Source organism: Stylophora pistillata, chromosome 14, assembly GCF_964205215.1.
Source record: "Stylophora pistillata chromosome 14, jaStyPist1.2, whole genome shotgun sequence".
Classification (NCBI taxonomy): domain Eukaryota; kingdom Metazoa; phylum Cnidaria; class Anthozoa; order Scleractinia; family Pocilloporidae; genus Stylophora; species Stylophora pistillata.
The window spans coordinates 5,958,541-5,983,088 of NC_142532.1; the positions used below are offsets into that span (position 1 = coordinate 5,958,541).

General features: G+C 39.0%; 1 protein-coding gene and 2 pseudogenes across 1 annotated transcript; all 3 read left to right on the forward strand.

Annotated features, from left to right (window-relative positions):
* The first annotated feature begins 13,291 nt into the window (after nucleotides 1-13,291).
* LOC111332714 (E3 ubiquitin-protein ligase TRIM45-like) lies at nucleotides 13,292-15,738 on the forward strand. The gene has a single exon (XM_022938127.2). The coding sequence runs from the start codon at nucleotides 13,292-13,294 to the stop codon at nucleotides 15,554-15,556; it is 2,265 nt and encodes a 754-aa protein (XP_022793862.2). The 3' UTR covers nucleotides 15,557-15,738.
* Nucleotides 15,739-16,877: 1,139 nt separating this feature from the next.
* On the forward strand, nucleotides 16,878-19,425 carry LOC111332688 (E3 ubiquitin-protein ligase TRIM71-like; annotated as a pseudogene).
* Nucleotides 19,426-21,243: 1,818 nt separating this feature from the next.
* LOC148716242 (E3 ubiquitin-protein ligase TRIM45-like) lies at nucleotides 21,244-24,250 on the forward strand (annotated as a pseudogene).
* The last annotated feature ends 298 nt before the right edge of the window (nucleotides 24,251-24,548 follow it).

The following is a 24,548-nucleotide window of genomic DNA, read 5'->3' on the forward strand; positions in this document are numbered from 1 at the left end:
ATTTCGGGTTGCGCCTCGCATGGGATTTTTTTCCATTCGCGCAATCCCATTTGGTCCTTTTTTTTTATTTTATTTATTTTATTTCTGTATAACTTATGAGACCAATAAAGTTGATAAAGTTAATAAACCTCCCTGCAGACATTCTTATTTGTCTCGTCACGCAATCGCCGCGGGTGACGAGCCTCAAAAGACCTTACAGATGTGTGCGGTAGGAGGCTAAGGTTATGGTTCTTCAGCGAACAGTTTAGAACTTCTGTTACTGTAACGGAACTGACTTAAATGCATATCGACTGGTCTCCTAACCTCCTACGCGGCTCTTACACGGACATTCTTACGTCCGCCTTACAATATCGTTCCTCCGCTTCACGACCCTAAGAATAGCCTGCAACTACAGCCTCGTTCCCAGGGCCTTTTCCCTTAGTTGGGGGTGGAACTGGAGGGTGGCCCCATCCTCAGCTAAGGGAAAAGGCTCTGGGAAGGAGGTTGCCTGCAACTACACTAAACAAATTGTGACTGAAAAATCCCCTGATGAGTGGGCGACCTCGAAACAGGCTTGTAGGGATGAACTTGTAGTTTACTTGTCTTTTTCCTCCCACAATATATACTTCGCTCTACTTCTATGTATTGAGCACTGTTCTACGAAAATCAAGTCACACCTTATTTTATATATATATATATATATATATTAACGATATATTATATTTACGATAAAAACAAGACAGTGACACAAAAACAAAGAAAAGTAGCGAGGAAGCCCAAAGAGAAACCATGGGGCTTATAAATATTGGGCTCCCTCAGGGTAAAAAGAAAAAAAAAAATAAATAAATAAATGAATGATAGAGTTAACAGTAACAGTAAGGCCAGGATCGAAGGTAAGATACAATGAAGGCAAATATAGGTTAACTAATTACATAGACATAAAAATATAAATTACGGTAAACTAATTACATAGACAAAATATAAATTACGGTTAAGTATGATAAAGTGTGTAATTTGTATTTAAAGATAATATCAAATATGTGAAGAAAGATAAGTAAGTACTATAAGAATTTTTAAGCTAATAATTCACATAAATTTTTTTTTTCAGTTTCGTTTTGAATGAGTGGAGAGAATTAGATTCTTTAATATCATTTTCTAAAGAGTTGTAATAAGTAGGGCATTGAAAATTGACAGAAAATTTTCGAAGGTTAGTTCTACTAAAAGGAAGGTGAAAAGTGTCCGCGTATCTAGTGGCATAGCAATGGACTTGTTTGTTTAATGAAAAATAGTTATTGAACTTTGGAGGCAAGAGAGAATGGTTAAAAGAAAACATAAGTTTAACGTAAAGTAATAAAGGCTGATAGTTTCTAAAGAAACTGTTTGGGGCTGCGTCGGAGGGGGTAACGAAATAATTTGAATATATCAGCAAAGTTGAAATGGTAAATGGGCCACTGTTACGATTATAAAAGCTGACGCTTCGAGCGTTAGCCCTTCGTCGGAGCGAATAGAGGAATTGTGGGTTGTGTGTGCTTTTAAAGGCAGAAAATGGAGCTACGTGATTGGTGGGAACATGGCAACGAGAAAAACACGAATAAATTAGTGGAATGAAAAGCGTTCGTTGATACCTGTAAAGTAGTAAAGTATTTATATAGCGCTAGTATCCTCAAAGTTCAAAAGTTCAAAAGCACTTAACAAGAGCGACACAATAGTAAAATTATAAAAATGCTTTTTCAAAAAGGAAAGTTTTAAGTTTTTTTCTAAAAACGGACACTTAGGAAATGTTTACCCAATTCTAATTGTCTAATATCGAAAAGTTTTAGTAGCTCTAATTCTTTGAAGATAGGGTCTGAATGAGAATCGAAAGTTGATTTAGAAATAATTCTGATAATTCGCTTTTGTGAAGAGACAAGACAGCGAAGATTGGTTTTGTGCGTTGACCCTCAGACAATGATACAATAATGAACATAAGGATAGACTAGACAATAGCAAAGAGTTTTTAGACATGGTTCAGGTGGAAAAAATTTTGCTCTATTAATGACTCCTATTGATTTCGAGATTTTACAAGCTACTTGAGAAATGTGCGGTTTCCACGTTAGATGTTCATCAATGACTACATCGAGGAAGACCGTTTCTTTAACCTGTTCAATTCTTTGTTCATTTACGCTTATTTGCATTGGAAAATGATACTTTTTCTGTCTAGGCTTAAATAACATGGAGTTTGTTTTCCTCAGGTTTAAGGAGAGTTTAAAGGCTGATAGTTTCGAAGGAAACTGTTTGGGGCTGCGTCGGTGGGAGAAACGAAATAATTTGGATATATCAACAGAGTTGAAATGGTAAATTGGCCACCGTAACGATTACAAAAGCTGACGTTTCGAGCGTTAGCCCTTCGTCGGAGCGAATAGAGGAATTGTGGGTTGTGTGTGCTTTTAAAGGCAGAAAATGGAGCTCCGACGAAGGGCTAACGCTCGAAACGTCAGCTTTTGTAATCGTTACGGTGGCCAATTTATCATTTCAACTTTGTTAATAAATCCAAATTATTAAGGAGAGTTTGTTTGCCTTAAACCAAGTGGATAATTTATTAAGTTCGAAATTAAGTGAGGTTGTCGGGTAGATAGGATATTTATGGGACATAATTAAATTAGTATCATCGGCAAATAAAATCAGCTCGACGATCGTCGATACATTATTCAAGAAACTTAGAAAAGTTAGGGAGAATCGAGACTGGTCTGTAATTCGTAAAGAGAGATCGATCACCGGCTTTAAAGAATGGAACAACGCGAGCAATTTTCGTTTCGTCGGGAACAATGCCACGAGTGATAGATAAATTGATTATATGAGCTAAAGGTTCGGCTATAATTTGAATTGACTGTTTTATGATGGAAATGGACTTCTATCATGGCCAGCTGACTTTCCTGAACGAAAAGCATCGGAAATTTCCGATAGTTACCGGATCAATAAACATCGATTGACAAAAGTGACCAGAGAGAAAACTACGGTGGGAGACAGACGAGTGAATTTCTTTGGCTAGATTAGGTCCAATACGAGAAAAATAACTTCAGAATCTATTAGCGATATTTACTGGATCCGTAATTTCTTGGTTGTCAACTTTAGATATGGGATTGATTTTAGACGCTTTCTTTTTTGTCTTAATAATTTACTTAGAACTCTCATGTAGCTTTGGCATTTGATTTAGAAGCATCAACTTTCTTTTCGTAATATGTACGTTTAGCAATCCTTAAAGAGTGATCAATCCTTAAAAAGTGATTCAATTTTTTTTTTGTAATTTTTATAACGAATTTCGTAATGCAGAGATTGATTAGTGAGATACTGGTTATACAACTTATTTTTTATTCCTATCGACTTCAGAAGTCTTTTCGATAACCAAGGCTTACTCAGACGGCAATTCCTAACTTTAATTTTTTTTTTAAGGAAAATATAATTCATATTCCGTAGAGTATTGTTCGAGGAAGGCATTGTTTGGATCATCAAGAGTGACATATTGAGACCAGTCAATTCTCTCCAAGTGCGAAAGAAACTTAGTTGTGTTAAGCTGGTTTACATCTCCAACAAAAACAGTTTCGTTAGAAGCTCAGATTGAGGTGTCGAAATGAATAGAAAAAATATAGGCAGATGGTCAGAAATATCAGTGAAGAACAGACCACTTCTAGATCTATCGAAAAATTGATTGACGAAAATGTTCTCAATTAAAGATGCCGAATGACATGTTATTCTTGTAGGGCGTAATCAATGGGAAAAACATATCTAAAAATTCATCAGTCAACCTGGCTCCCAGGGTCTCTCGTCTTCCTTACCCACTGGAGCGTGCGAGGAAGGGCGGGCCGCTCCGGGGTACGGGAAGATGAGAGACTCTGGGTACGAGGTTGTTCACCAGCAACAGAATGACTTTGGTGGTTCATTAGATTTAAATTTAAGTCACCCATTGGATAACATGTCTTATTTTCGTTTGAAATCTTACTTAGGAGCTCATTGGTCACTGTTAGAAATTGAACAACATTTTGATTTGGCGGCCTGTAAATCACGCCACTAACAATGTTCTATCACTGGGGCATAGTAATTTCAATTAACGAAGATTCTGCGACGCTTAGCTCCGAGAAATCAAGACCGCAACGAAAATAAATTTCAAATTGCTAGAAACATACAAACTGACTCCACCGCCAGATCTACTTTCCTTACTTTTATGAACAAAAGTGTGACCGTCGATGTCAACTGACGGCGACGAATCATTTAACCAAGTTTCGGAAATACCAATCAAAGAGAATTTTAAATTCACGTTTGATAAAAGATCCGTTAATTTACTAGCATTACATTGTTGGCTACGAACGTTTAGATGCAGTAGAGAAAAGCTGTCATGAATACGTGTATCTTCTCTAAATAGCATGTAATTGAATCGATCTTCAATAAAATACTCGCAGGCATCGCTAAATAAATCACTAAGGTTGGTGTCAGGGTCTAGGTCAAAAGAACGAGCCAGATTTGTTCTGATATTGTGGAATAAAGGATTGAAACTTAAACTAGCCAATCTATCAGCATCATAGCGAACAGGACCACTTTGCATTTCCTAAATTACTATGTTGAAGTCGGCGTCATCAAGGTCGTTGAAGGGAAATGAAAATTCCAGAAAGACGGACATTATCAGTATGGGGGAAAACAAAGATTAAAGACAAATAGATGAAAACAAGGGGAAAAATAGCAACAAGCAATAAGTAACTTAGCTGTTCTCGACATTAGCACTCTCTCTTATGACCAGTTTATCCAATACAAAATAAGCAATCTTCCCTGCTTTCTTGGCGGCTTCCAACTTTACACTTTGACTTTCTCTTTTCTCAAGAGTTATTGGAGACAGGTCTTTCACAAATATTTTATCGGGTTTAGTTCTTCGGGAACTTTTCAGGATCATTGCCCTCTATTTCCAGTCGCGAAGGTGACAAGCAATGGTTCGAGGACGACTTGCAGAACTCCGGCCGAAGCTGGCCTACGTGAACTTTTACCCACTCGATGGGATTCCTGGAAAAACAGGATCACCGGATCACCGGATCACCGGATCACCGGATCACCGGATCGAGGATCAGTTCAAAATAAATCAAATAAATTAAATAAATTAATAGGCACAGTTGATTGCTCATCTACGTGACTCAGTCAAGTTCCCCCGTATGTTAAAGCGAAAATAAGAGAAGATACTAAATACTGAAACGGCCATACCACTTTGTGGAAGTGTCAATTTTCGCCTACCAACTATTAGGACTGCTATTGAAGACTGCCAGCTACAGAGAGGGTTTACTTGTGCATATGCTATATTCACACGAAATTTTTAAATTATCTCGAGTGTCGGTAGGTGATTGTGTCTCTGACCTCCGGTGCAATTTCAAAACACGAAGCCGTTTTTGGCGACTGCCAGAGTGAACCGCAAATTTTCAACTGCTTAAACTTCATCTCTTCAAATTTTTACTGACCTCATATCCTTAAAGGAAAAGCAGATGGAATGCATCTGAAGAATCATTTGCTTAGAAGAAGACGTTTTGGTCGTTTTTCCGACGGGATTTGACAAGAGACATGATTCGGAGGGTGATAAAATTGTATCACCCCACTGAGTTGATGTTGTGAGTCCCCTGGAGTATACATGAGGCAACAGGTCGAAAATCTCATAAACACACACTGGAGAATTGAATCAGTTCTTAGTCTTACTTGATTTTGTTTTTAAAGAAATTACCCGACGACCGATCATAACTAAAACACCACACGAGTACATACGGGTAGCATACGAGTAACATACGAGTAACATATGGAACATACGGATACATACGAATACATACGACTAACCTACGAGTAACGTACGACTAACATACGAGTAACATACGGGTACATACAAAAACATACGAATACATACGAGTAAAAAGATACGAAAAAATACAGTAAATTTTTGTGCAAAGTAACGACAACTTAGTAAAATATAACATGACAGAGCAAAAGATGTTTGATATTTACTCGTCACGCATTACTTCCCCGACTATGGAAAGACTGCGTTACAAGAGCAAAGATCTAACTGGTAGCCTGGGGTCATGCCCGGTAATCCGATGTGCGCAAAAATTGGCCTGTCACGCGGTGGATGGTCTTCACGCGTTCGATCTTTACCGTGCGCCGAACAGATTGAAGAGCGTAATGCTGATTTACAGATGACACGGTTGAAAAAGGAATCGTGATGTAGATGTAACTTCCAGTGGTAAGTGAAGTGTTTTTACTACCGCAGATGATACCAAAAATCTGCTTTAGTTTAGTAACATGAAAGATAAAAGCACATGCTTTCCAAACCATCGATTGCATTATGATTTAAGCCAACTGAATAGTCACAGAATGACACAATCAGTATTACTCGTATGTATTCGAATGCATCCGTATGTTACTCGTATGTATCCGTATGTTAGTCGTATGTTACTCGTATGTATGCGTATGTTACTCGTATGTAGGCGTATGTTACTCGTATGTTACTCGTATGTATCCGTATGTTACTCGTATGTATTCGTATGTATCCGTATGTTACTCGTATGTATGCGTATGTTACTCGTGTGGTGCTTTAGTTATGATTTCTGACGACCAACGAGGAAGAATTGCTGTATGCACAGCAGACAGAAAATTCGATCTAACAAATAATTCCCAGTCGCCAAAAGCGGCTTCATGTTTTGAAATTGCACCAGAAGTCAGAGACGCAATCACCTACCGACACTCAGGATATTTAGAAATTTCATGTGAATGTAGGACTGCTATTGAAGACTGACAGCTACAAAGCGGGTTTACTTGTGCATATGCTATATTCACATGAAATCTCTAGATCGACTAATGCTTGGGTGAAAATGCAAAGAATTGGAAAATAATGGCGATTTTGTCGTCCATTGGCCGTGTTTGCAAATGTCTCAGTGCAGAAGAAAGGTTTTTGGACTTTTTGTAAATGTCCTTAAAAAAAAAAGAGGTTCTCTTTGTTAAAGCTATCTAGAAACAGAGAATCGGCAAACGTCAAGGTCCTTCATTGTGTCGGAAGTGATCAAGAGTGTAGGACTAAATTTTCTGCGTGCTGTGCTTACTGGTGACAGAAAAAACAAAAAACAATTCTTCCTCATTAGTCGTCAGGTACTTGGTCGGTAGGCGAAAATTGACACTTCCACAAAGTGGTATGGCTTTTTCAGTATTTAGTATTTTCTCTTATTTTCGCTTTAGCATACGGGAGATCTTGACTGAGTCACGTAGATGAGCAATCAATCCTGTCTATTAATTCATTTGATTTATTTTGAGCTGATCCTTGATACGGTGATCCGGTGAGCCAGTGATCCGGTTTATCCAGGAAGCCCACGCGATGTGCTCTCTCAATATCAGGAGCACTGGCGAGATTCAACTCGTCTTTCCAAACTTGCTTTACTTTAGCTTAAGTTTTTTTCCCATGTTTCGTTATCCTCTTCGGAAATGCCATCTATTCTATTCTGACATTATTTCGTCTACTCTGGTTTTCTAAATACTCCATTTGTTCTTCTTGATGGTTCAAGTCGTCTTGAATTTTTTCGATGACGGCGTCCAGTTCTTTCACTTTAAGTAATGAAGGTCTCAAGTCGTCGATGTCCTTTTGCGAAAACTCGAGGCTGTTTTTCAGATCACCCGTCTCCTTTTCAGTAATAGCAATTCTTGTTTTTAACTCGGCCACTGACTGAGTTAAAGAGTCGAGGCGAGTGTTTACATTAATAGTTACAATCGAATCAAAGAAGCTCTTGAACATTCTTTCCTGCATCTGTAACATTTCGCGAACCGTTGCCAGTGTTACAAATTTCCCTTGAACATTTACTTCAGATGCCAAAGAACTTACTGAGGCTTTCGAATGACGTGTATCGGGCATGGTTTAGACTTTTGAGAATTAATTTCTAAAGCAATACTGTTTTGCCGTTGTGGCCAAGCAAGATGGCATCACCCATGACCTAACATCATTGTTGGTAGAACAATAAAAACACTAATGAGGCCTTGAATACTTAATGGATAATTACTGAGGCATATGCATATTGCAGCCAGCTGAGGCCCACGGTTGGTAGAACAATAAAAACACTAATGAGGCCTTGAATTACTTAATGGATAATTACTGAGGCATATGCATATTGCAGCCAGCTGAGGCCTACGGCCTCAGCTGGCTGCAATATTTCTCATAATGCCATGTGCCGAAGTAATTATCTATTATAATTATTGATCCCCATGAAATGCTATTGTTCTGTGTCTGTGTTGGATCTTCGATTTTAGTCGCACCTATGTGTGATAATTGTGATGCTCATTGCTACTGTTGTTTGTTGTGATGAATATATCTTAGATTCTAATTGTGCCGAGGGTTGTTATTGTAGCTCGTTGTTATAGTTGTTAAAAACAGTTCTAATGATGGAATTAATTCGTGCAAGGCGTGTAACACTGCTAATTTGCATCATTTTACTCAGTGCGAACCTGGGTTTAGAAAGAAGATGGATTCGTCGGAAGACGAAGGATTATTTATTACACAGAGCTCTAGGAAGGCAGATATTTCAGCAGAAATCGAAGATAATGTGGTGTAACGTTTGGACATTTCTGTCAGTGCTTTAATTCTCTATCGACTTCTAAAGGTGGCGTTTCCATTTTCTTTTTTTAAATAGAGCAATTACAGCTTCAGAATGCGAGAAATTTGACAAAAGTTGGGTTTCAGACGCCAGCCGCCGGAAATGGGCGTGGGTTTTGAAAGTCTTTGAGGAGTGGAAGAAGCAATATTCTTAATAATTGTAACCCGCACACTACAATATTTGCAGCCTGCACACTGCAATATTTTTGATATTGCAGCATGCTTATTTAGCGCGTTTAATTATATTACCCCTGATGATTTCCCTGCTAAAAAAAAAGGACCGCCTCCGTTTTCCTCATACAGTTGTTTTGTCATCTTAAAGACTACAATCGTTGATTTAGTGCAGAGAGAGAACAATAGAATTTCATGGGGATCAGTAATTACTGTAAAATATTGTAGAAGTCCGAGCTTTCGCCGCTCAACGGCATCATCAGGGACGGGTAAGATAAAATATTCCGCGAGGGCCGAATAAAAGCGAGAAAATTAAGTGTCATTATACTAATGAGCTAGTGTCTGTGGGAGGATCCAGTGTGATATGAGCGGCGAAAGCTCGGACTTCTACAATATTTTACAGTAATTCAAGGCTACATTAGTGTTTTTATTGTTTTGCCCAAAACGTTACAGAAGGACAACATTCAAAGATTGATTGTTGGTAGAGTCTTCTGGCGTGAAACCTTGTATGACGTGCCCAATGCCCGCGTGTAAATTGCTTCGTGATTATTGGTGAACAGCAATGAACAATGCGAGTTTAATTACCCCTGGTCTTTGGTACTGTAGCAAGGGATGTACCAGCGCTATTCATATCTGTTCGACCGTTTAACTATGTACTTACCGTGCTGCTAAAATTTTAAACGTTCATGGACGCCTGATAGCCGTATGGAAAATTGGCCTGAGTTCGGAGGCAGCCGGGACAGGTTCGACAAAGATAACTGGCGCAGACGCGGGCTGTACGAAGATTTATCTATAACGCCAGGAAGTGCGGGATATCACAGCTCTGTTAAATCTGTGTTTTGGTTCATGATCTGTATGCCTCATTTGAAAGTGAATGAAAAAGACTTCGTGCTTTATGTCGTTTAACTAGGTGCCAGTTCGATCTAAACATTTGAAATGTTGCAATGATCAGATATCAATTTATGTTCAGCTCAGTCTCAAATCTTGGTGGTAAAAACTCAAGATCCAATTTTTTACCACATTTTGGTCATAGGTGGTTTGCACGTTACTTAACCTAATTCATATTCAGTTTCTCAGTCTCGCTATCATGAAAAGAATGTAATATATCCCTCCCTTGTTTACAATTGAGGCAGTTTCGCTGATGAGTGATCATGAGTTTGCCCTTTGCGACCCACAATATGATGAGTCATCAGCCAAAAAGAGTTGGGATGTAATGAGAGAATATTGACCGGCGATAGAGCATTTTGATTGGTTGATTTTAGTTGTTGGCCCTCTGATTACCCGAGTCGTGTAATAAATTTGCATATCGAACTGGCTCAAGGAAAACCCCAGAAAATAATAATAAAACAAGCTGAGAAAGTGAAGGAAAAAACTAACGGCTACGCTCAATGAATAAAGTTTACTGCACCAACCATGAGGCCACCGCGCCTCCACATGGCCATTGTTAGTAGTGATATAACTTTTGATTTTGGGTCATTGCTGAAAATACAAAATAAAAACATAAAAACAAAAAGAAAGTTAAATAGTCACAAGACAGACAGAACTAGCTTTAACTTTGTTGAGGTTAATATCTTTGAATTTAGTTAATTGGAGTTGATTACATGAAACTGAAGCGTATCCATCACAGTGCTGCCCCTTGGCACAAACTAAAGACAACAATCTATTCCTTAGATGGAAAAGAAAAGTGTCAGTTACAAAAACAAATTCCCCTTACAAGTTTAGAGGAGGTACAGGGATTATGGACTTGGAAAACATTGTTCGGATATAACTCTAAATTCTCATAAACAACCAACAAAGAAATGATAAGTTATCAGTACTGAGAATTAGGTTCTTGACCAGGTGAAAGACAGACTAAGCGATTGCTTAAATAGCGCTATCTACTGCGAGGATCGTGCATCATACGTATCTAATACCGCAGTTCAAAATATATGAACTTCATATATTTCATTGTATCTGATTTATCACTTTCACGGGTTTATTACGAATCAACTTAACGGCCTGCTCCCAGTTGGCTTGTTAGCTCAATTGGTAGAGCGCTGCACTAGTATCGCAGAGGTCAGTGGTTCGAATCCCGTACAGGCCTGATTTTTTTCAGGTCTGATTTTCGCTATTGCTTAAATAGCGCTATCTACTGCGAGGATCGTGCATCATACGTAGACTAAGCGATATTGTAATCTTCAAGCAGTAGTATAGTATAACATATTATAACCGCCACGTATCGCCTATAAGATTGTTCTTAAAAGTTGTTCCCCTTCTTGTGTGGTTTAAGATTCAAACATGCACGATACACTTGTCTTTAACCGCTTCCCGGTTAGCTCAATGGATAGAGCGCTAGACTGTTGTGCGGGAGGTCTAGGGTTCGAGCCCCGGCCAGACCAACACTCAGGGTCTTAAAATAATTGAGAAGAATTTGCTGCCTTTCTATAACATCAAGAAATGTTTAGATATTCTAGTCTTCTCGGATAGGGACGAATAAACGGAGTTCCCGTCTCCTGCAGGGTTGGGGGTAGAAGACGTTAATTTCCCACACACGAGATTACTGTGTGATGGATGTCCTCCCCTGGGGTGGGTTGGGTGGGTTTATTAGAGGGCCATGTGTTAGAAAACTCTTTACTGGGTTAATCATGTATCTACCCTCTCGAAATAAAGAACATTGTACGGTATTGTACATTGTATTGTCTTGTCCTGTCTATGTGCTGTAACAACACGAATGAGACATTAAGACGAATACAGGAGAACTTGGAACTTCAAATTGGAATATACATTGCACTTTGAAAAAGCGTTGGCCTAAAATTTCAAAGAGTTCACAAGTTGAACTCTGAAACTAGAGGTCTATGATCGCCCCTCCTTATGTTCTGCTCGTGGGCAGGAAACCTTTCTCTCACACAGCCTCTCTCACTTCAAGAGTTAAGTGGGTACCACTCAACTGCCGTGCAAACCTAACGAAACGCTCAGGACAGGGGTGAGGGGCAATAAAAATACTAGGGGGGCTGGGATCGACGGACATGCATCTAATTGTGGGATAGCGACAAAACTCACTATTCCCTTTATGTGGCAGAATCCAGGTTAAATTTAACAAGCAATTCAGTCTCATTATGAAGACTTTACCAACATCTGTTATGCGCGTCAGTCTCCTATGCGGGCTTAACCTGCGCAGGCCGACATGCAGCTGCAAAAATAGAACTTACCTTAGCCAGAAGTTCTTCAGACAGCGCATAGTTGATCCACAGGTAAATGTAACGTCTCCATAAACGCTACTCCTCGGCGGTTGGAATATTGGCGATTACTCTTTCGTAAACTTCTCTCACTGTATCGGGGTCTGCCTCACTTTCCATCAGACGAATGTAATCAAACCACGCGTCGTAATTGTTCGGTTTGTTTTCACTTACTGGTAAATTGAGCGAAAAAACAGGTTAAAATTGTTGAATATGCTAGGTTGGACAAAACGTAAAATGAAGCGGCAGTTTCACTCTCACGTTTTCCTCGACAGGTTTTCCCTTCAAAGGTTTTCTTTAGTGGCGTGAAGGAAAAATTAGACCGCAATTTTTCTTGACATATCGCCTAGCTCAAAGAACTGAAATGTTGGTTTTTGATAAAGGAGATTTGGGAACGAAAATGAGATAAAGGCGAATTTTTCTTTCCTACACCCTTGACAGATCTTCTACTTTATATAAATTCTCCGCCCGAGGCGCAAGGGAAATGGGAGCCTCGCCGCAAAATTAAACGATGGCGTGTGCAAGGAGGTGGGGGTAGTCATTTGTTTTCTTTTTCTCAAACACGCGGTCGATCACGCACGCTCGCTCGCTTCGCGTTTCGTCGACATCAAAATGGCAAGACAGCTAAGGAGAGACTTCCTACCAACTTGAAAAAAAATAACTTGACGAAGTGACTCGCCAAAAAGAAACTTTAAAAAGAAGAGATCAAAGCGAATTGCTGTTAAGGAACTTGAATAATTTCGGCTAAATTCCTGAGGATGAGAAATGCGTGACCTTGTTTCTTCACGCATGGAATTTGCAACAAACATCACGCACTGCTTCCGTTTTTTCTTTTTTTCTTTTTCAATCAACCTCCCAACGAAAATAGAAACAATTATCCATTTTCAGGAAATGTTTCAATTTTTAATTTACTACACAGACAGTTACGGAGGGAAGGTAAGGGTTTCTCTGCGGACGATTGTCGTAAAGGAGCATATAAGTCAAGAGATTTGGAGTCATTCCATGACGCGACAAATAACCTTCACCTTGAGGATTCTATGGAAAAAAGATTCGAGAAGATAGGAAAACATTGAAGTGATAAAAGCAACGAATGAACAAGGACAGCTAGGGATGAGGAAGATTAAAGCAGAGTGTATACGAGGATCCTAAAAAACTGCCAAACCGTTACACTGATAAATAATTAAAAAATATTTTAAGAGTATTGAAAGACCAGCTAAGCCAAGAATTTGATTGGTCAGTGCAACTCAGTTGATACGGACTTTGTTCTGTTTCTGGAAAACCTGACGTAATGGTTTGAATGCTGATATCTGCATTCAAGTCATTGCGTTGGGTGTCTCCCAAGAGTCTTCTTTGTTTCGGTTTGAAGATGGAGTCTCTTTTGATAGATCTCAAGACGCAATTAACTTGCTCGATCTGTCTCGACACTTACACCGAACCTAAAACTATTTCGTGTCTTCACACATTTTGCTGTGAGTGTTTAGAGAGACATGCAAGAGTGAGCCAGAGACAAAGAAAATATCGATGCCCCGAGTGTCAAGCAGAAATCGATTTACCAGAAGGAAATCGCTTCGACCGTTTGCCCAACAGTTTTTTCCACAAAAGTTTGTTGAGTCTTCTCGCAGTTCGAAAGAGTGGCGAGGAAGGTAATATTACTTGTTATCAATGTAGTACAACCAGCCGCCGAATGTTCTATTGCTTCGATTGCGGACGATTCATGTGCCCTAATTGTTTCAACGCACATGAAGTACTCAAAAGGTCTTTTCAAGGGCATAAAGTCACGCCAATCGAAGACTTTAAAGCAGAAGATTACGAAGCACTGCTGAAGCAACAGCCATTTTGTACACAACAGTTCCACGGAAGAGAAAAAGCAAGATTTTTTTGCTCACAGTGTCAAGTTTGCATTTGTCCAATTTGCATAGTCACGGATCATCAAAACCACAACGCCGTTTTGCTCGACAAAGCAGCTCACGAAGAAAAACAAAACATCACTTCTGGCGTTGAAATGATCGAAAAAAAAGAAACTGAGCTTCGTGGAGTCATTAAGCAGTTCGAAGAAACGATTTCTGAGCTTGAAACCAATGTTGCAACAGCCAAGCGAGAAGTCTCGCAAGCAGCCAAACAAATGATCACAGACATTCGACAGCGCGAGCGAGAAGTGATTGTATCCCTGGAAACAACACGCGTGTCGAGACTCGAGAGGATATACGTGGTTAAACAGGAAGTGGAATCCCTGGTAAAACAAATAGGCCAAGCAGCTAAGTTTGCGGCGAATCTGGTATATAGAGGCTCAAGCTCAGATATCATGCGGAACAAGGACACTTTGAAGCAGAAGTTTCAAGAGCTTCGTGGAGTTGAAGCTCAAAGTCATCACCAGACTGCATTCGTTACATTTTTCCCGAATTCTCGACAGGACCTGACACTTGGTGTTATCAAGATCATCCCGACAGTTGCCAATCAATCAAAACTTGAAGGACTGGATAAAATTTTTCAAGCTGGTGTAGAGGCAGAATTGACATTGTGCCCCAAGACAGCAGGAGGAGAGATGATTAAACAAAAAGATCAAGTTGAATTTCTGATAGAACCTGCTGAGGATGTAACGAACGTGACCATACAAGAAAAAGAAGACGGCAATCTTAGGCTGAGGTTTACACCTAAAGTGCCTGGCGCCTACAGCATTGAAGTGAAGATAAATGGCGAAACACTTTCGAACTTTCCGTTCCCCTTACAGGTGGAAGAACGAGAACTTGTTGTTGTCGGTAAATTAGACTTGAAGCTCAACCAAGGACAGGAGTTCAAGGAACCAAATGGAATTGCTGTAAATAGGCAAGGTGACATAGCTGTTGTAGATCATCTCGGACACTGTGTTTATGTATTCAGTAAAGAAGGGGATTGTTTAAGACAAATTGGAAAAGAAGGAAAAGATTCTGGACAATTCAAAAAGCCAACTGGAGTGTCATTTTTAAATGACAACGAAATTCTTATAGTAGATCAATTAAATAATAGAATACAACAAATAGATATCCGCACAGGTTATGTTTTGAAAATCTTTGGACAAAAAGGTGAGGAAAAAGGACACTTTTGGTGTCCACTTAGTATTTGTCTTAACGACGAAGAACGTATCGTTGTCACTGACTGCAAAAATCAAAGAGTTCAAGTAATGTCAAAAGAGGGTGAAACTATTTTCACAATAGGAGACAGAGGTCCCGAGAGACTCAGCAAACCACACGGTTGCATTGCTTACAAAAGCATTTTCTTGGTTACTGAAAGAGACACTCAAAGCATACAAGCATTTGATTCGTCGGGAACTTTGTTGTACAAGTTTGGCGAAAATGGAAATCAAAACGGACAGTTCAACACACTAAGCGGCATGTGTTTAGACAGCTCAAATAATCTTCTTGTATGTGACCTTAACAATAACAGAGTTCAGCAATTTTCCTTAGACGGTCGCTTCACAGGCAAAACTGTCGTTCCTCTACAAGGTCCAATTCGAATTGTTACAGCACCAGATGGTCGTATACTAGTCTCTTGCATGACAGCTAGGAAAATATACATACTGAAGTAAATGTGATGTTTTCTACGAATGATTCAATTCAGAAAATGAATTGATTTTTTTTTTCAAAGCAAAAACTTCGTCACATGTGGCAAAACCCCCTGTACAAATCCTTCTTATATATATAATTGAATCACAAATTTCTTGACCCAGTGAGGTTTCGAACTAAATTAAAGGGTATTTGCTTCACATTACATGTGCATAGAAATATTACTTGATTGGAAGCTGTACAGAAGTCATGGCCACGTGACTTCACCCTTTACCTCCCAAGAGCCAATTAGTAATTCTCCCCATTGGCCGCCATACATTTCTTTGCAATTTAAACAAAAGAAGTTAGTGTAACATCAGAACAACTCCCTATAGCTGATGAGCTTTTCTATTCTCATAATTTGTAAGATAAAATATTTGAATCACAAGGAGAATTAACATATTAATCGCGTCTTGGAGTTCAAAGGCGAAAGCATTGGAATTGAGATCTAGTCTACCCAGGTCCAAGGTATCCACTCTGCCAGTAAATGAGATCTGTTTCTCGGGATTCTCAAGTTCAATTTCTTCCCTGTGCCTTGTAAACAACCAACTGGCCTGCCTCCCTTAAGTTGAACTTTCTAACAACCGGGTGGGGTGGGGGTGGGGGTAGGGGAAGTGATTTGCATTCTTTTTCTCCCGCACCGCGGTCCTTCACGCGCATGTGCTTCGAGTTTCTTCGCTCAACTATGGCCGTCGAATAAGGCCAGGCAGCTAAAAACAGGCTAGCTATCTGCTTGAATAGATATAATAATGAGATGACTTACCAAAGAAAAAAACTCTTCAAGGAAAAAATCAAAACAGTTTGCCACTGATGAATTTGAATAACTTAGGCTGTATTCCTGGAGATGAACAAACTGTGATCTTGTTTCTTCAAAGCAATCAAACAATTATTCTGCTTTAGCGTCCATGTTTTTTGTTTTTTTTTTGTTTTTTTTTTCAACATTTTTAATCACCCCAGCACAAAATATAGAAACAATCAATCATGCCCAGCAAATTTTAATATTTTCACTTTGCATCACAGACAGCTATGGAGGAAAGATACAACTTCCTTTCTTCCTTTTGAGTTCAACGAAGTGCAAACTTACCTAAAACGCTTAGGACGCAATAATAAACTACGAATGAACGAAGATTACTGAGGATATAAATGGTTAATGAAATGACAATAAAGAACTTCAAAACTTAAGGCCAAATTGTTTCCTAGTTACTCAACCGTGACTTTGTTGGGCAAATCATTGTAAGGGTTTAAAACGTCAAATGAGCCAAAGTATTTGTTTGATCAGTTACGATTAGATGACGCGGACTTTGTTGCGAATGTTCAGAGAGACACGCAAGAGTGAGCCAGAGACAAGGAAAGTTCAGATGCCCCGAGTGTCAGGTAGCCGTCAATTTACCAGAAGGAAATCGCTTCGACCGTTTGCCCAACAGTGTTTTCCACAAAAATTTGTTCAATTTACTTGCCCACGATCGACAGAGTAGTGATGAAAGTAGCACTGCTTGTTCCAAATGCAGAAAAACCAACCCTCAGATGTACAATTGCTTTGATTGCAAAATATCCATGTGCCTTGATTGTTTCAATTCGCATCACATGAAGAGTGCAATGTTCAAGGGACAAAAAGTCACGCCGGTAAAAGACTCAAAAGCTGAAGATTATGACGCATTGCTGGAGCGAAATCCATTTCGTTCACAACAGTTTCATGAAACAGAAGAGGCAAAATTCTTTGGCCCAAAGTGTCAAGTTTGCATTTGCCAAATTTGCATAGTCACAGATCATCAAAACCACAACGCCATTTTGCTCAACATAGCAGAACACAAGAAAAAGAAAACATCAAGTCTGGCGCTAAGATGATCAAGGAAAGAGAAACCGAACTTTATGAAGTCATCCAAAAGTTCGAAGAAAGGATTTCTGAGCTTGAAAGAAATTTCACAACAGCTAAGCGAGAAGTCTCGCAAACAGCCGAACAAATGATTGCAAACATTCGACAGCGCGAGCAAGAAGCGATTGTATCCATAGAAACAACGCGTGTGTCGAGACTTGAGAGAATAAATGAGGCTAAACAGGAAACGGAATCCTTGGTAAAACAAATACGCCAAGCAGCTGAGTTTGCGGCAAATCTGGTAGAAAGAGGTTCACGCACTAATATTATGCAGACCAAGGAAAATTTGAAGCAAAAAATTCAAGGGCTTCGAGGAGTTGAATGCCCAAAGCATCACCAGACTACATTCGTTAAATTTTTCCCAACTTCTCAACAAGATTTTACAATGGGTGTTATCGAGGTCATTCCGAAAATCGTAAATCGATCACACATTGAAGGCCTGAATCAAACGTTTCAGGCTTGCGTAGAGGGAGAGTTAACGTTATGCCCGAAATCAGAGGAAGGAGAGACGATTAACCAGTCTGATCTTAAAGATCAAGTTGAATTTCTGATAAAACCCGCTAATGATGTTACCAACGTGACCGTTCAAGAAAGAAAAGACGGCAATCTTAGGCTGAAGTTTACACCTAAACTCCCTGGTGCTTACAGCGTTGAGGTGAAGATTAATGGCGAAACGCTTTCGACCTGTCCGTTCACTTTGGCAGTAAAAGAACGCGAACTTGTCGTAGTCGGTGAATTGGACCTAAAGTTCAACCAAGGGCAGGAGTTCAAGACACGAAGCGGAATCGCTATAAACAGGCAAACCTTTGGACAAAAAGGTGAAAAAAAAGGACACTTTAAGAATCCACTGAGTATTTGCCTTAACGATGCAGAACGTATCATTGTCACTGAATTCCTTAACAACAGACTTCAAGTTCTGTCAAAAAAGGGCAAAACTATATCCACAATAGGAGACAGTGGTCCAGAGAGACTAGGCAAACCATACATCTGTATTCCTTATAAAAACATTTTCCTGGTATCAGAAAAACAGAATAAATGCATAAAAGTATTTGATGTGTCAGGAACTTTCTTGTACAAGTTTGGCGAGGGAATCAAGATGGTCAATTCAACGAACCTCGTGGCATGTGTTTAGGTGGTTACAATAATCTCCTTGTTTGTGATCACAGCAATAACAGAGTTCAGCAATTTTCTTTAGACGGTTGCTTTACAGGTAAAACCATCGTTCCTTTACAAGGTGCAAATCGAGTTGTAACAACGCCAGATGGGCGTATACTAGTCGTTTCCAGGACAACTAAGAAAATATACATACTGAAGTAACTTTGTTGCTATTCTATGAATCGTTCAATTGGGAAACCACATTGATTTCTTTTTCTTTTCAAGCAGAAACTTCCTCCAAGTGGCAAAAACGCTCCCGGTACAAATGCTTCTTAGATATACGAATCACAATTTTTTAAGTCAGTGATAAAACTTGTAGTTTTCGCCTGTTTTTCACAGATAATCTTATTTGTATTGGAAATATCCTTTGATTGAAAGTTGTAGAGAAGGCATGGCCAAGTGGCTTCAACCTTTGACTCCCAAGATCTAATTAGTAATTCTCCCCACTTACTGCCACACATTTCTTTGTAAATTAGACACAAGAATTTGGTCTTACATCAAAATAATACTGCAGCCACAAGCCGATAAGCTTATCTTTTCTCAGAACTGGTTTGAAAGACAACACATTGGAATTGTAAGGCGAAGAATCTTGTTCAACGCCCATTGAAGTTAAAGGCTGTAGGCAATGAAATTGAGATCTAGAGTTCCCAATTCCTATCCATCCACTTTGGCGCTAAATGAGATTTTCTTCTGATTTGTTTTATGATCACTTGATCATCAGTGTGACACTGTACATACAGTCTTCGTGATTCTAGGTAACATATATCCTTCATTTATTTGGCTTTTTTTTTAAGTTTGGATAATAAAAATACGTTAAACACTTGACTTCAACTGATTATATGCAACTTTAACTACTCATTACTAAATTAATTTTCAGTCTGTCTGAATTTTCTAATCAAAGCATACAATGCCGGGAGATATTTCATCATGTAGGAAATTTCTGAACTAAGTCTGAAAAATCGAGGGAATCCAGGTGGACACTTCAACAGGCCCATAGCATGTGTTAGAACAGGTCCAAACCAGTATTTTTTTCGAGACCATTTTAATAATAGAATTCTGTCAGCAACTAAGTTGATGGTTGCTTTCTGAACCAAAACTACATATATTCCTGGAGTAGTCCAACACTTATGACAACAGGTCCAGATGGGTTCTCATACTGTTTCTTCTTTGATTTTTTTTTTTTTTTTTTTTTTTGTTATGTGTTGTACAGATAGAGACTTAGGAAAAAACCTGTCAAGGTCGACCTTTGCTAAAAAAATTTGCTTAAGCAAGAATCTTACCAACAAAAATGTTACGGGTTTACAGGACTAAATGCACATCTTAAACATTCTGTGATGACAACTTGAAGCATATTTCCAAGTTGCGTTGCTTGTACATAAGCTGCTTAAAGGTTGTAAAATTAGTCGGTCACGAGCGTCAACAATAACGATTGAATTTGACAGAAAACAGAAAGTTGATGAAAAAAAGAAGGGGGAGAGGGAGAGAAATTGCGAAGGGTGTTTTGCGCTCGTCATAAAGCCCTGAGGTTTTTCTTTCTATTACAGGTTATGAATTCTTTCCCCTTTCATTAACAATAGAACTTCGACAACTGATTTTGTGAATATAAAGCTTTTAGACAAATACAAATTCGCTTTAATAACGCAGTAGATGAACAGTTTCACGTTACCACAAGGTCAACTGAGGCAAGGAAACTGACAGGACAAAAATATATGAGTTCACACTGACTTTGCTTTGTTTTCTAGGAGTCTGAAACACAGGCCGTTTGTTCAAATTTTTTTTTTAACTACCCTTTGTCCTCATGTAAAACCACAGGCAAAATTGATTTTCACAAACGGGACACCGATGGAGATTTTAAAACTAGGACGGACAATCCAACCGCAAAGGACAGATCTGCTGTCTTGTTGTGAATCGATTGTGTTGTATGATTTGTATGATCGTCCGAGTGAAAGTAGACCATAAAAAGAATGTTGTTTGCGAACGTGACAGACTACTTCCGCGTTAGCTTGTGCAGAAGTAACCATTAGAGGAAATGATTGAGTTCTTCGCCAGTCAAAATTTCCATGAACCGTTTTAAGGCTTTGAAACACTTTTAAAACAATAAACTCATAGACCATTCTTTACCCGACTCTAATCATTACATTACTTCCGTTTTTGTTTCTGAGACAACTGTTACTTCCTAAAAACAGTTATTTTCAAGGATCCCCTACCCCGGGAAGATCACAAAACTAAAACAACTCTTACTCCCGGGTTCAAATGTACTACGGAATTAAATATTCCAGAGTATAACCTCCTAACCTGCTGTCTTGTCATGTATGGCGTTTGTCTCAACTAGGCACCGAAAAAACAAATCGCTGCATGCATGATCAGAGACCAAACGAGTCACGTAAAGACTAATTGGACCACTCGCTTTCATTTATTTTTGCATCTCATATTTGTCTTAGTCTATACCGTTAATAAATGGCTTTCATTTAAAAGAAGCGTCGCCTAAAGGCCTCAGCGCAACCGACTGAGTGTATTTATCATAAATGAGAAAATTACTTTCAAATCGACTTGACGTCACAAAAAAAAATCAACTAAGTGCTTTAATGTGATTGGCTACAAAAAACTCAGCTGACATGGACTTTGTTCTGTTTTCTAGGAATCAAAAATCACATCTAAAATTTCACAAGCGTCTCTTTGTATCCGTCGTTTAAATAGTCTGTATTTCAAGGCGAACGTGATGGAACACCTTCTGGAAAACCTCAAGAAACAAGTAACGTGCTCAATCTGTCTCGATACCTACACAGCCCCGAAAATAATATCGTGCTTCCACACTTTTTGCTGTCAGTGTTTGGAGGAACATGCTAGAAAAAGCCACAGACAAGGAAAATTTCGATGTCCCGAGTGTCAGGCAGAAATAGATTTACCAAAAGACAATCGCTTCGACCGTTTACCCACCAGCTTTTACCATAACAGTTTGGTAGGTCTCCTTGACACGGAAGATCGCGAAGCCTTGCAGAAGCCGCCATTTTGCTCGCAACACAAGAACAAAAGAATAAGTTATTTCTGCTCTTCCTGTGAAGCGTGTATTTGTCCTGTTTGCTTTGCTGAACACCACCGAGGACATGAGTTCGACGTTATTGAAAAAGCAGTGCAACAGGATAAAGAATACATCATGTCGAACGTCGAGGCCATCAAGAAGAGGGAAAACTTGTTTAGGGCAGAGATTAGAAAACTGGAACAAACATCTGAAGATGTGGAAATGATTATCGCAATCGCTAAACAAGAAGTGTCCGAGGCAGCTGAACACTTGATCACAAAGACGCGACAACAAGAAGAGCAGTTGTTAGAGTCCCTAGAAATGACGCGTAGGAAGAGAATAGAGCGAATCAACTCGGCTAAACAAGAACTCGTATCTCTGGTCAAACAAATGAAGCAAGCAGCGGAGTTTGCCGGGAATCTGGTGGAGAGAAGCTCAGGCTTCGATATTATACAGACCAAGACAACTTTGAGGCACAAATTTGAAGACCTTCGTGGAGTTGAAGTTCCAAAACATGGTCAGACTACATTTGTCAAATTTACCGCAGTATCGCACCAAGACTTGAAACTGGGATTTATTCAACTCCCGCGGAGAAACCAGCAAAAGCAGCCAACTCAACTCTGGAAAGACTAGATCACACTTTTCAGGCTGGTGTAGAAGCAAAGTTTACGTTATGTCCACAAACCTCTGGAGGAGAGATTAGTCACAAGGCTGATCTTGAAGCCGATCAAGTTGAATTGCGGATAGAACCCGCCAAAGATGTAACAAACATGACCGTTCAAGAAAAAGAAGACGGAAATCTTAAGTTGAAGTTTACACCTAAAGTGCCTGGCGCCTACAGTGCTGAAGTGAAGATTAGTGGCGAAAAGCTTCCGACCTGTCCGTTCACTTTGCAAGTAAAAGAACGTGAACTTGTAGTAGTCGGTGAGTTGGATTTGAAGTTCATCCCAGGGCAGGAGTTCAAAGGACCCAGTGGAATAGCTGTAAACAAGCATGGCGAAATAGTTGTTGCAGATAACCACGGACACTGTGTTTTTGTATTCGATAAGGAAGGAAACTGTATGAAACAAATTGGAAAAAAAGGAACAGATCTTGGGCAATTCAACTATCCAAATGATGTGTCATTTTTAAACGACAACGAAATTCTTATTGCAGATCGATTAAATAATAGAATACAACACATAAATATCCAGACAGGCTCTGTTTTGAAAACATTTGGACAAAAAGGTGAGCGGAAAGGACACTTTATGAATCCATGTAGTATTTGTCTGGACGATACAGAACGTATTATTGTCACTGACTTCCTTAACAATAGAGTTCAAGTAATGTCACAAGAGGGCGAAACTACATTCACAATAGGAGACAGTGGTCCAGAGAGGCTCTGCAAACCACACAGCTGTATTCCTTACAAAGACATTTTCCTGGTATCCGAGAGAGACAATCACTGCATAAAAGCATTTGATTCGTCAGGAACGTTTTTGTATAAATTTGGAAAAAAAGGGAATCAAGATGGACAGTTCAACACATCCTGTGGCATGTGTATAGACGGCTCCAGTAATCTTCTTGTTTGTGACTTTGGCAATGACCGAGTTCAGCAATTTTCCTTAGACGGTCGCTTTTCAGGCAAAACTGTCGTTCCTTTGCAAGGTGCGAATCGAATTGTAACAGCACCAGATGGGCGTATACTAGTCGTTTGCAAGACAGCTAAAAAAATATACATACTGAGATAAATGTGCTGTTATTCCACAAATCATTCTATTCGAAAACAAATTAAACCATTGTTTTAGGCAAAATTTTTCACACAGAAAAATGATCTTGAACGAGTCTAAGATGGGTTTTACTTTTTATCGAGTAATCTGCCTCTCTACTTGATATGATCGAATAAGAAGAAGAGCAGAAATTTTGAGAGTACACAGCCCTTATCAGCAAAGAACTGTACCAAGGTCTAATGTGATCTGAAGAAAACATTAGCAAACAGAATTTATAGAAAAAGTAAAACAAGCACAATTAAACGGAACCTCAAAATTCTGTGTCATGCACAAGTGCTCTCAATTAGTTTTTTAGAAAATATTTAAATTGACGTATATATCTTTAAACTTGTTGATATGTCATTTAGCTATCACCTGATTTTTTCACCGATTATCTCCAAAGTAAATTAAAGGGGAATTGCTTCACAATACATGTACATTCACATATAAATCTTAATTGATTGAAAGTTGGAAAAAAGGCATGGCCAACCAGCCGATTAGAAAGTAAATTCTCCCCACCGACTGTCCTGCATTTCTTTAGAATTTAAACAAAAAAAGTTAGTTCTATCAGAATAACACCACCTAACTGATGACCTTGTCTATTCTCAGAACCTATTTGCAAGATAAGATATTGCAATGAAAAGGAGAATTTACATATTAATCGCGTCTTAGAGTTAGAGGGCGAAAGCACCGTCTGGAATTGAGATCTAGTCTTCTCAGGTCCAAACTATCCACTTTGCCATTAAAAGAGATTTGTTTCTCGGCATTCTCAAGTTCAATGTCTTCCCTGTGTCTTGTAACTGAATAACCAACTAGTCTGCCTCCCTTACGTTGAGCATTCTAACAATGTACGTAAAATTTGTTTGAACCAGATACCCATTAAGCACCCAGTTGAGCATTTGTTTTCCTTATCAATTACATTGAACTGTCGTAGTCAGTTGATACACTGTACGTACAGTTATCAATTTTAACAAATGTATTTAATTTTTTTAAAGTGGATTTTTAGTTTAACTGAATGAAATGATTTTCAATACTTACCTTGTACTATTTTTAACGCAATTTTCGGCTTTTGTCTTCGGTACTCATTACTAATTTTCAGACTGCAAGACGTTTAAAAAACTTAGCTCAGATATCTGAAAGAGACAATCACCGTATAAGAACACTGATCATTAGGTAACCCT

Excerpts from the sequence above, each read along its gene's own strand:
- LOC111332714 (XM_022938127.2), top strand. The coding sequence starts at position 13,292 with ATGCTGATATCTGCATTCAAGTCATTGCGTTGGGTGTCTCCCAAGAGT.